Source organism: Anguilla anguilla, chromosome 1 (genome assembly GCF_013347855.1).
Source record: "Anguilla anguilla isolate fAngAng1 chromosome 1, fAngAng1.pri, whole genome shotgun sequence".
Taxonomy (NCBI): Eukaryota; Metazoa; Chordata; class Actinopteri; order Anguilliformes; family Anguillidae; genus Anguilla; species Anguilla anguilla.
This window is the reverse complement of record NC_049201.1, coordinates 84,373,596-84,387,103: the sequence shown is the minus strand read 5'-3', so window position 1 is coordinate 84,387,103 and position 13,508 is coordinate 84,373,596. Positions and strand designations below refer to the sequence as shown.

The following is a 13,508-nucleotide window of genomic DNA, read 5'->3' as shown; positions in this document are numbered from 1 at the left end:
AATATGAACGAGCCAGGGTTCGACAACTGAATGGTAAATGGACTGCATTTATATAGCGCTTTAAAGTGCTTTACAATTGATGCCTCTCATTCACCCATTCACACACACACACTCACACTCACACACCAACGGTGAAAGGCTGCCACGCAAGGTACCAATCAGCTCGTTGGGAGCAATTAGGGGTTAGGTGTCTTGCTCAGGGACACTTCGACACGCCCAGGGCGGGGGATCGAACTGGCAACCCTCTGACTGCCAGACAAACGCTCTTACCCCCTGAGCTATGTCGCCATTCTGAGCTAATGGACCACATGCTCGCTTTCATGAGCGACCGTAACCGTTTCCTATTAGGAGAGCTGTTCATTCAACAGCACCCGTTAGCAGGTTAATCCCCGGCCAATTCTGTCATCGTCGATTTCCACCAGCTGGCCAAAGGCTGATACATTTTTCTTAGCAGGAAGAAGATGCTTCACAGCCTTTAATAACACCATTCTTAGTGGACCCGGTAGCCTCGGTGTCGGCAAGCTCTATCTTGACTGCCACTGTGGCCCAACAACGAAGCTGTAAGACCAGTTTTTCTGAAGTGGACATGGTTTTGAGGCTACCACCCAGTGCCTGTTCAGCCTCAGGACATCCCAAAAATGAGGAGGATCGCCCTGTTTGGGACGATAAAGCCATTTGGGCTCCAAAACACTGCAGCTGATGTACACTGCGCTGTCATTCCGGTTCGTTTACCTGGATGACAGCCTTGTCACCTGCACGTCCGAGGCAGAGCTCCTGTCTCACCTCACCTGGCTTCTCCTTGGCTGCCTCAGACAACATGGACTGGTCGTCATCCCAGTGAAAATGCCGATTTCACACTGCCTTCCATTGAATGAATTAATTTATTTGACAATTTAAAAGTGATTATTCACGGGACTGCATAGCAGGCGGTAATCCTAAAACAAATTGTCGAGAATAGAAACAGAAGAAAGCCAACAGGCTTATTTCCATTGTGGTTCTGATAACATTTAAACACAGACATGACAAAAATTCCAACACAATACAGTTAAGGCAAATTCCCTAATTGCTGTTTCTACCCTCTTCCCCACGCTGCCGGCGGGGCTCTTGCCCCAACCCTCGAGAGTACTTTGAGAGTCGTCTGGTCTCCCCCACCTCTGCAGTCCAGCCCCTCCTTCGTCATTGCCTCCACCCTGCCCACATCTGTCGCCACCTGCTGTTCCCCATCACCGCCACCCGGCCCCACCCATCATCTGAGCCACACCACATATCTTATAAAACTGGCTGACATGCTGGTCACCAGTCGGCACCCTGAGCCGACCAGAGGAGGATGGGTTTCCCCCTTGTTCCTTCCAAGGTTTCTTCCCATCTGCCACAGGGAATTTTTCCTTGCCACTGTTGCCTTAGGCTTGCTCCTGTGGGGGTTTAGGCCAGGGTTGTCTGTAAAGCGTATTGTGACAACTGCTGTAAAATACGCTATACAAATAAAATTTGATTGATTGAATTTGATTAAGGCGATACAGATGTATATGACAGGGCACCGCATTCGTCACAGAACAGACAGCATACTGGCAGATTGGCAGATTATATTTTTTAAAAACTGGGTTACTCAGTATTTAACATCCATCTTTTTAAGGATAATTTAAAAATCGTTCTCTTATACACATTATTTCAATACAGAAGGGAGTCTATTCCACTGGATCACAGCCTTGTGCAAAAAGATACTCTTCCCCATTAAGCTGTTGAATGTGCAGGGGACAAAATCAGTGAGACTACCTCTGGTTGCATAATTATGGCTGTCTCTTTGGCAAGTAAAATAATTTACCAAATAACTTTGAACAGAGTTGATTACAGTTTTGTATGTAAGCCTGATAGTAACAGTAGTTTTTCGACCAAGAAATGTAGTCTGATTTATTTTAGACACAGTTTTGTGAAACATTGACTACCTTGGACATCACATCACAAAAGATGGGGCAGTTCCACTGTCGTCAAAGGTAGAGACAGTCACAAATGTTTTGTGTGTGCAATGTAAACATTGTGGGCCCCCTTCCCCCCTCCTGTGGGTTCACCCACCTTCTCAATATGGCTGACAGGACCACCCATTGGCCAGAGGCCATTTTGTTTGGCATTGACAATGACTGCTGATGTTACCCACACGCTCATGAGCACATGGATTGCCCAGTTTGGTTCTCCCTCCAATCTCTCCTCCAATCCTGGGCCTCAGAACTCTTTACTTCAAAGCTCAGGAATGCTGTTGCCCACAACCTCAGCATCAAACGCCAGGACACTGCCGCCTATCACCCACAAGCCAGTGGGCTGTGTGAAGGCTTCCATTGGTCCATGTAGGCCACCCTCAGGCCAGTCCCCGAGAGACAACTGGGTCAACAGAGTCCCTTGGGTGTCAACAGAGTCCCTTGGGCGACAACAGAGTCCCTTGCGTGATGTTGGCCATCAGAACTGCCTCTGAGCAAGACCTCTCGTCTTCTTCAGTTCAGCTGCTTTACAGCGGACTCCCTGAGATTTTGTCCCTGATTCCACAGCCCCTTGGTCCGCATCGGAACAGCAGAGCACTCTCCTGGACTCTGCCAGAGCTTTCATGCCCGTCCCTACCTCGCATCGCAGCACGGTTTGGTTTGCCCCGTGCCCAAAATATGTCTTCTTTCACCATGATGGCGATCGTGGCCCATTCTAGCCTCTGTACGATGGGACTTGCCACATTCTGAAGACCGGGATCGAGACTTCTGTCCGCGGTAAGCTGTTGCGATGTTTCTCTCCTTGCTGTTCATACAGTGTCCTGTTGGCGTACTTGGAGAGAGAGTGCCATTGTTTTTTTTTTGTGTATCCTGTGTGGTGTAATTAGGGGTCCTATGAAGTAGGAACCCTATTGTTTTTGTTGGTATTATTATTAGGGGTCCTACGAAGTAGGAACCTTATTGTTTTTGTTGGTACTATTATTATTATTATTATTATTATTATTATTATTATTATTATTATTATTATTATTTTCCTGGACTTGGTCAAATAACTCAAAAAGTCCTTGACCAAAAATGGTATAAATTAGCAGGTCAAAACTAGAGACCACGAGTAACTATGCCAGAAAGAATGACCATGATTCGTCCATAGGTGGTGCTACATAACTGATTCAAACTGCAAATTTCAAAATGCTGGCATTTCCACCCCATTTGATAAAAATTTATGAAACCAGGTGTACTTGTGTCATTCCTCATGAGGAACAAATATGCCTCAAGAACCCATAAAGTCTGCCATGATGGATTTTTCTGCAAATTGAAAATTTGGTAAAACCTATAAAAAGTTTTTTCTAATAAACCGCAGGTCAAATTGGTCCAAAATTGTCCATGCACATGTATGGTGCATGTCTCCCTATAGGGCGTTAACAGCTAAGAGGTCCATTCCAAGATGGCGGAGAAACTGGTATTTAAAAAAAACAAAATTTGGTCACAAATTTCAAGTGCTTATAACTTTTTACAACAATAATCTAGGGACTTGAAACAGACTGGGCATGAAGAGGGCACTACCATGTTGTACCATGTCGGCGAAGTTGCAGATATCTCAAAGAACAAGGAAATTACAGGCATTTGAATGTTTGGTGGGAAGCTAATGCTAATGCTAATCTAAAGCTTTAAAACTCATCCTCTCATGAATGCTTTACATGATTCCGTCACCATCGCACATGTATACTCTTGGGTGTTCTCTCCATCAAGGGTGATAAGGACAAGTTGTTTCGTTAAAAATTGCGTGATTTGTGGTGTGACAAAGTTAGCACTTCATGCTAATGCACGTTCATATTTCAAAGTAATGTTTCTCATGAACCGGAAGTTGAATCGTCTCACGCACAGGTATGTAGATTGTCCAAAATCCTGAAATCTATGCTGCATGGACTCTTTTCTCCTTTGCCTAGTATTTACCCGGCTTGGACATGTTCGTAGGGCCCCGCATTGCTGCTTGCAGCTATATTTAAGTTTGTTTTTTGTTGTGGAATAAATTGAGGTTTTTCTTGCTCTCTGTGGTCTCATATCTCTCCACTTCCACAAAGCCGTTAATTTTAAAATCACCTTCACATGCCATTGTGGAATCTGCTAGGACAGTAAAGGAATAGTAATCTGTTTATATAATCAGACCGATAGAAATACAGTATACTTATAACTCCATTACTGTCTACAATTTTTTTTTATCAGTGAGCTTTGTTAATGTAAACCATTACTGTGCAAAAGCATGTCATCTCTCCATTACAGTTCACCAAGAAATTTTTTATAGATATATGACTGTCACATGAAACGCATTAATGAGGTCCAGTCCCTGCTGTCCCATACCTTTTTCAGCAGCTGTGATCGTTCACTTTCGGACTAACTGCTGTTTATCTCTGTGATGATAGCCTGCCACCTAGTGGCAATACAGAATGATAGCACTTAGAACAAGCAGTAGTACCTAATTGTTAAGAATGTTCTCATTAATCAATCTATTACTTGCACCCATTTCTATTAACCCCAGTAAACTTATATTAATTATTTATTCTGAAACTTGGTAGCCAATGTAGGAACTGGGAGTGATGTGTGGTCTCTTTCTGGTTCATATAATATATAATATTTTTTATTAATATATTGAAATTGAGCTGTAACAATTCTAAAAGCTTGGAGAAAATGTTAATGCTTAATTTTCCTAGCAGTGAAAGAGAGGTGGCTTTTGATCCGCAACTCTCCAGCTGTCTCCACATAGCGACACAACTTGGCAGTTAGATTCCAAATTTGGCTGCAACATTAAAGTATGATGACAGTGTATTGTGAAGTGTGATTCATCCTTCCAGAGAACTGGTTTCCAGTGTCCAACGGCGGTGCGGTTTATACCACTCCAGCTGAGACTTGGCACGTGTGCATGGTGATCTTAGGCTTGTGTACGGCTACACAACCATAGAAATCCATCCCATGAAGCTCGTGATGAGCAGTTCTTGTGCTGACATTGTTTCCAGAGCTCGTTTTGGAAGTGTGTAGTGAGGGTTGCAACTGAGGACGGATGATCTTTACGTGCTGCGTGGCTCAGCGCTCGGCAGTCCCGTTCTGTGAGCTTGCGTGGCCTACCGCTTCACAGCTGAGCTGCTGTTGCTCCTATACGTTTCCACTGCGCACTAACAGCACTTATTGTTGCCTGGGGCAGCTCTAGCAGGGCAGAAATTTGACAAACTGACCTGGAAAGGTGACATCCTATGAAGTCACTGAGCTCTTCAGCACAGCCCATTCTACTGCCAATGTTTGTCAGTGGAGATTGCAAGGCTGTACGCTTGATTTTGTGCAGGTGTTAGCAATAGACATGGCTGAACTAGCTGAAGCCACTAATTAGAAGAGGTGACCACATACTTATGGAAATGTAGTGTACCTTTCATATACCATTTCTATAAAATAAACCTGAATAACCATCTGCAATGCAGATTTGTTGTAAACATGATTATTACATGAAAACATGGCATGAGTACACTTTTCCTTCCATGAGAAAGATTTTTCCACCATTGTTCCTTTTAAAAAGTGATTTTAGCCTTCAAGTGACACCCAGTATACACACACACACACACACACACACACACACATATATGTATATATAAATATATATGTAAATATAAACAGAATGCATGTATAACATTACATTACATTTATTTGGCAGACGCTTTTATCCAAAGCGACGTACAAAAAGTGCATTTCATGGTCATAGACAACTGCTAAACACAGGTTCAGTAAGGTACAATACTTATTTTGTACAGCTATTTCTAGCCAAGAACACCGTTTAATTCACACAGTGAACACTATTCAGACCTAACCTCTGCAGAGCCAACTAGGCAGAAGAATAAGCTACAGTATTAGGACAAATACAAATGACCAAAAAAACATACAAACATACAATCGGTTAGTACTTGGTTACCCTCTGGGGAAACTAAGTTGATGCTTGCAGAGGTGTAGATTGGTCAGTAGGGGGCACTCTTCCCTCTGGAGTAAATATAAAACCCTTATGTCCCAGCGCTGCGATGGAGGCACTGTGGTGTTGAAGGCACCCTCCTTCAGACGAAATGTTAAACTAAGGTCTGGACTCACGCTGGTCATTAAAGACCTCATGGTGGTCCCGGAGTGTTCTGGGAAAATTTCCACAGATGTTGGACTATCAAATCAACCCCTTCCTCTGATCTGCAACACAATCGCCTTCCCTTACTCCGGCCATCACTGTCTTCAGGTGATTTATCACTGGTTAAATGAAGATCCGACAAACAAACAAACAAACAAACAATAAATAAATAAATAAATAAACGAATAAATAGCAGGTGCAGATAGGTACCTTATCAGGCTTTTAGAACCTTGAGTATGCACTCACCAGTAGACCACTTAACTGGCTTCAGCAATGCTAAAACTTTCTGAACTGAATTATTTTATTTTTTATTTTAAGCATGATGCGCTGTAGCGAGTGGCCCAGATCTTCCCATCGGATCCGGCCCACGCCCATGGACTGCCACTCATTTCCATATTCAGGCTGAGTGAAAGTGGGTTATGTGGGCCGGCACTGGGCCCGTTCAGGCTAGCTTTATGGGTGCGTGGTGCACCCATAAAGCATAACTCTCATTACCAAATTCAGTGCGAACAAATTGTCAGTTGGTGTTGCAGAGGGATGTTGCTGACAGATGGAAAGGATTTCTGAGTGAAATGTCTTGCCTGTAAAAAGCGGGGGAAATAAAGTGAGTCAGAGGCAAATTGCGTGTTATTGACAGCTGTTCAACTGATTCTGTTTCAGATTTTTCGCATTTATTCTGTTTATGGACATAATAGCTACTTCTTTGTGGTTTGTACCAAGAGGAACAGTGCAGTTGTTATCCCACATTCACCCTGCTCACCCTTCATTGAGCCTGCTTTTTGGTTTTGCTTCTCCTCACAGCCCAAGGAAGTTAAAAAGAGCGCATAACAACAACGTGAAGTTGAATGTCGTTGGTTAAAAAAATAGGCTATAGCCATCGGGTCTCAGTTCTGTTTTTTTTTTTCCTGGTTTTTCTGTGCTGCAGTAATCTAAAATCAATTAGACTCGTTCTAGAGAATAACTGGCTGGCTTCAAGATTTGAGTCTGGGTAACGGTTCAAAGTAGGTGTATGTGTGTGGGTGGAAGAACGTCACAGAGTTATAAGAGAGCTGTAGCTACAGAACGGGAAAACTGAGTCAGTGCCGCTTTCGTACCGTTACTTGGCAGAAGTAAACTCGTAAGGTAATTTTCGCTACTTCATTTTAGGTTCATTTTCACCTGTCAGTTTTATTGGTACACTGCTGATGTAATAGACTATATTTCAATCTGAAAATGAATTACATCAGCGTAATATCGCATTGACCATTTGTCATTTGCCTACGGCATTGACCAGGCATCTCAACTGATTTCATATTCACTTTGTTATATCTCAAATAATCTTATTTGATTATAATATTAGTTGTATAATTTGTGGATTTGTCTATTTCTTGGCTGTGTAATCCAGCCTGCATGCCCTGCATCCATTTAGATTAAAAATTAAAAAAATATTTAGAGAAATATGATTTTGTTCCTCTGTAGACCAATATAACGACTGAATAGTGTGTGATAACCAGCGATTTAACTTTCTTGGTTGGTATTGACTGTCTGTCATTCTTGTTTGACCTTTTTCTGTACTGCCACAGGAAACATAAAATTAGTTATAATTTCCGTTGACGCGATTGTAAATATGTTACATAAAATATATCTGAACAGATGAAGTTCAAGTTGAATGCTTTTTTTTCTGGGACCTGGAGTGACGTTATAGCGGTATCGTTTTAAAATCGAATCTATATGCGAATTAATTTGATTGATTTTGTAAAATGATCTGCATAAGTACATATTTTGCACAATATATAAGTATCACGTACGTATTTGTTCCAAAATTACTTTGGAACGAATAACTTTTGGGACTGCAAGTCCAGATTATTTACTGAACTGCTAATGATTTTTCAGAATTATTCTATAGCAGTTTGATCTGAAACCATTGTGACTTGCTGGATTTAGTTATGGAATTAGGATTGATACACACCGCTCTTAGAAGAGGAAAATATGAATTAACTTTACATTTAGTTTGATAGTGTAACACAAGATGGATATTTTCTTCTGGAGACAAAAACAACATCAAATGTAATAGTAGCCTACAAATAGTGCGATTTTTTCAGCCATCTGTTTGCTGTCATTAGTTCTGTGAATATTATTTTTCTCAAACACTTACACACCTACAGCAACGGAAATATTACCAAACAGATGGCATGGTGACCTTTTGTTTGAGGTGCTTTTTTGCCGAGTAAGAAAAAAAAAAGAAAAAACGGCTCCCCAAATCCTCTAAATCTAAATCTAAAGTCCGATGTAGACTTTCACAGAAAAGCCAGAGCTGAAGAGTGCTTTTTTATTTATTTATTTATTTATTTTTTTGCATTTTACGTTCAACTAAAAGCTGGGGGGTGGTAAGACCATGTTTAGGCTACCCTTTGTTCTTTTTTTGTTCATTTATGTCACGATAATTTCCAAAAGCAGCTATTTCCTGTTACAGACAATGGCACTATTTGTTATGCAGTGTAAGTTATTTTATATAGAAAGGAACCACTGTTTTTTTCATTCTGACAGATTGTGAAAACAGTTTCCAACATGCAATAATAGTGTTACATAAGTATGAACAGTGGTATAGCACATTTTTAAAATTTCTTTTTCCTTTTGTTTGTTTTATGTTTGGCAGATTTCAATCAAGGATCTACACAGAAAATGGATGCCAGCACACTGTTGACATTTCTGTTCCTTTGTTTCTGTAGTAAGTCTGGTAACACCTACTTCCTACATTCACTCTTCTTACTCCATAGGAGAACCTCTGGGTCCTGTGTGTGGAAGGCACACATTGATACATTTTGCTTATCTCTTCCAAACAGTTGTGCATGTGATACCAAACATTAAATTGATGGAAGAGCATATATTTAAATATATTGATTTCCATGACCTGTTAATACCACAGTCTCAGAAATGTATTGACGTATAGTATTATGCTCTTAGGCTAAGCCATACAATGAATTACCATAGAGCTAAATGCAGGTGGGCCAGTAAATTTGAGCAGGTGGACCAGTAATTTATCCCATAAAATTAAGCTTTTGTCCTCGAATGTAATATGTGTACTACCACATTGTTAGACACCACTGAAGGGTAGGGGGCCTGTACGTAGTAAAATGTTCAGTGTTAGATGAAGGCTGATATTTGAGAATTGTTTTAACACCTGATTCCTATAGTACCGTACTCATTTTGTCAGAGTGGAATGAACACAGGGCATTTTACTGCGTAGCCTGCTACAGAGTACCTCGAAACATGCACGCTTAGTGCACAGAAGATTACCTCTATATGAAGCTTTGTGTCCTGTAGGTCCTGCAAGAAATTGCTAGTAAAACAATGTGGCACTTTTCTGGTTACAGATGTGTCACAAATCATAAAAAAACTTAACGGTATCAGTCACGGAAGGTGATGCATAAATCTGATGGCACGTTACATAAAACATATGCCATTTCGATGGGATTTAACGCGAGAGAGTGATAAGAAAGCAAAATGTCAAATTGTCAAAAACAGAAAAGACGGCAGTTGGGTGGGTTGAAGGTGTGAAAGCACAGGGCTAGGGGAGAAGGAAGACATTGTTGTGTATAGGCGGTGTTTCAGAGGAAGTCTCCTTGTGTGTGTGTGCGAACATGTGGGGGGGGGGGGGGGGGGGGGGGGGGGGTGGGAGGGGGGAGCTGGGGGGGTTTGTGGTGGGGTTGATTCTTCAGTGGTCCCACAAAGGAAAGACATGCTCACCGGAAACCAGCACAAAACTGCAACAACGAAATTGGCACTTGGGCCTCTGTGCAAACAGAGAACAAACTCGATTTGGATTGCGTCTTGCCACTGCTTAGAACCAACCTGCAATGCAACAGTAAAAAGTCATAGCCTGTCTGGTCTTTAGACTTCTATATCATCTATCATATATTTTTGTATTTATATGCCTTGTGTGTCTGACTTGTCTAAACTGTGTTATTTGGAAGACTAGGAAGAGCAACATTCTTGGGGCTGGTTCCACTGATCCTGGAAGTATGCTTAGGAAAATGTTGGTAGCACAGCTATGAATAGAATTTGCACATAGGATTTTAATTAATTAATGATATACCGGGGTTCTGTGCATGGTTTGTGTGTGTGTGTGTGTGTTGGCATGGGGTCGGGGTGGGGGGGGGGATGTCAGGTTGGTTATGACGGGCAGTTGAGTTTTAATTTTTAATGATTATTTTTATTTGTAATGTTCATGCAATGCTTATGATTTAATGCTTGTTGTGTAAAATGGCTGTGATGTATTGACTGGGTCTCTCTCTCTCTTTCTCTCTCTTTTCCTATCTCTCTCAACACTCCCCTTGGCAGAAATGGTTTTAGCCACAGAAAACCATGGTATGTGTTCTATATATTCATCTTCTTCTTCTTCTAATAATAATAATAATAATAATAATAATAACAATCACTTTCATGTCTATGTTATGATAAACATTTCACTTGAAAGAGAGTGCTTTTGCTGATGTACTGTATTCATAAATTTTCCGCCTTTCATTATTGTCTCCATTCCCCCATCTCTACCTTCATTTGTTCACCCCCCCCCCCCCCCCCTCAGGGTCTAATTACTGCTACAAAATCGAACCGGCCACCATGACCGGCATCATCATTGGAGACGTTGCCCTGACTGTGCTGGTAGTCATTGTAGTGTACCACTGTGCCAGCCAACGGAGGAAACGAAGAGAGGAGGGTGGGTTACATTTCTCAAGAATGCTCAAGATGTACCGTGCAGGCGGTACATGCATGCTGGGATAGGCTCCAGCACCCCCCGCGACCCTGCTCAGGATAAACGGGTATAGATAATGGATGGACCCTGCTCAGGATAAACGGGTATAGATAATGGATGGACCCTGCTCAGGATAAGCGGGTATAGATAATGGATGGACCCTGCTCAGGATAAACGGGTATAGATAATGGATGGACCCTGCTCAGGATAAATGGGTATAGATAATGGATGGACCCTGCTCAGGATAAACGGGTATAGATAATGGATGGACCCTGCTCAGGATAAACGGGTATAGATAATGGATGGACCCTGCTCAAGATAAGCGGGTATAGAGAATGGATGGACCCTGCTCAGGATAAACGGGTATAGATAATGGATGGACCCTGCTCAAGATAAGCGGGTATAGATAATGGATGGACCCTGCTCAAGATAAGCGGGTATAGATAATGGATGGATGTACCGGAAAGAGTTGGCCGTGGCGGACGCGCGGATATACACGCTGTTAGAGTTGAATTAACACTGGACCTTTTTTTTTTTTTTTTTTTACTGTGATGGCGTCACGACGGTCTGGAGTCAAAATGTACAATGCAAGAGAGACGTAAGAAGTGCTGCCTTCCCCTGATTTGTTTGCCGACCTGGTGAACAACCTTCCCAGAAAATCGAGTGTGCCAGTGCAAATCAGCTATGCTAAGGAAGAACAAAAACACTAATCCCAAATTCAAAGAAATTACATCCATGACAACTCCTGAGAACAAAAACACAAAACCATAGAAATACACTGTGCGTGTGTGTGTGTGTGTGGGGGGGGGTTTGTAGGATTTGAAGATTGAGACACTAGTCTGTCGCCACTGGTTATTTAGTCAACATTTGTCCTGTAACTTTAATTTACAAATGAACGTAACTGTTGCCTGTCTCTGATGATGCCCACAATTGCGAAACTGAGTTTGAAAAGAAAGTAACTCCATTGATTTTAAGTTGTGCACCCAAACAACGCTGTTGTCTTAGCAGTTTTAGGAGTAAAAAACAACAAGAAAAAAAAAAACACCATCTCTGGCACCTCAAAAAACAGAGAGTCTGCTTCACTGATATTGACTGTAATATTCATTCGGTGGCTTTCTTTGTAGTCAGAGCTGAAGAGAACTGTTACCACTTCTGAAGCAATACCGACTGAATGTACCGTGATTGGTCCAGTTGTCAGTGGTGCCTTTGTTAGCGGTGTGAGTTTAGTGGCAGTGCAGCCTGCTCTTAGTTCCTTATGAGGAACTTTCATTTCTTTAGGGGGTTTTCTGGCATTAATTATAGGAAATACCTTGAATGGTACCGCATGTGTTCAACTTAATGTTGTTCCCTTGAAAAAGAATCTGAAAAAGTATGCTGCACAAGCCATTAAAAAAATGTAATTATTTATATTTTTAAAATGATCACAAGTAAATTAATTGTGCGGCTTTGACTTCAAGTGCATCAAGCTACATTTGTAGGGAATATTTTATAAAAATTTCATTTGCAAGGCATGGTGGGAAATGTGGTTTTGTGTGGGTTTGTTTATGAGGCCTTGGTGATCTTTATGACTAAACCTATAAAGAATAACCATTGCTGCAGTGCCGCCTGTGACGTGTATCTGTATTGACCAATTACTGTTTGGCCTGTATTGTCCCTTTATTGCTCTCTCTTTCAAGAATACAATGCTGATGCAATTACGATATGGTGATTCGTATTGTTATCATTTGTGACTGCAATGACCAGGCACCGGCTCTTTGGTATGCTCATGTTTTTAATGGGTTATTTTCAGGCCTGTGTAAAAGCGTGTTTTCCTCCTTCGCCGCTCACAAAGTCTGTCCGTTTCATGAGTGAACGTCCTAATTGATGTCTTTGTCTCTTCCTTCAGCTGATAAAGTCTACATGAATGTTAGGGCCAACTGCAAGGCCTGAAAAACCAAGATGTCTCTCACCGAGTGCACGCTCAACCCGCACATTTAACTGAAGAAATGGAATGAAAGAGCACCAGCACAACATTACGCCTTCAGAGATGAAAAGATAGGCCTCTTTGCTGAACGAAGTTTCCAGGTATTGGTGTGGAGTAGTGGTAAGGCTACTGGACGTGGTTACTGCAAGGCTTGAGACGAGATGTAATCAGAACCTGGTTGAAACTTTCCTGTGACACAAATAAAAACAAATGCTTCAACTAGCTTTGCAAACCTATCACTTGTGTCAGACTGTAAACTGTGTACATTGCTTGGGTCAGACTGTAAACTGTGTACATTGCTTGGGTCAGAATGTAAATTTACAGGTTGTTTCATTGACTGCTGTCATTGTAAATTGTATAAATTCACTGAATTCAAAGACTGTCTTTGGTTGAATATTCTTATTGTGGAAATTTATCTGATGAAAATTATTAAATAAAATTTTATATTCTTACCAAAGTCTTCACCCACTTTAATAGACCACATCTACAATATACTGAACAACAAGGGTAGTTCGAGCCACTGCTTACAGTATCTTAATGTGTGTGCACGCACGTGCATGTGTGTTTGTGTGTGTGTGTGTGTGTGTGTGTGTGTGTCTGTGTGAACTTGGCTTTGTGCTGGAAGATGTTTTCCAGTGGGAGCTTGGTGTCCTTGAAATTGAACACAGACCTGACTTGGATTTGCCTTGTGGG

At 41.6% G+C, this 13,508-nt stretch overlaps 1 protein-coding gene across 1 annotated transcript; it reads left to right on the top strand.

The window, feature by feature from the left end:
* Positions 1-7,048: 7,048 nt before the first annotated feature.
* On the top strand, positions 7,049-13,267 carry hcst (hematopoietic cell signal transducer). The gene is made up of 5 exons (XM_035380317.1): positions 7,049-7,242; positions 8,756-8,827; positions 10,441-10,467; positions 10,685-10,816; positions 12,738-13,267. Exons 2-5 carry the CDS (start codon positions 8,782-8,784, stop codon positions 12,779-12,781), a joined length of 249 nt encoding a protein of 82 aa, XP_035236208.1. The 5' UTR covers positions 7,049-7,242; positions 8,756-8,781; the 3' UTR covers positions 12,782-13,267.
* The last annotated feature ends 241 nt before the right edge of the window (positions 13,268-13,508 follow it).

Coding starts and splice junctions, on each gene's coding strand:
- hcst (XM_035380317.1), top strand. CDS start 8,782: ATGGATGCCAGCACACTGTTGACATTTCTGTTCCTTTGTTTCTGTA. Junction 10,468..10,684: donor TTTAGCCACAGAAAACCATG/GTATGTGTTCTA, acceptor CCCCCCCCTCAG/GGTCTAATTACTGCTACAAA. Junction 10,817..12,737: donor GAGGAAACGAAGAGAGGAGG/GTGGGTTACATT, acceptor CTCTTCCTTCAG/CTGATAAAGTCTACATGAAT.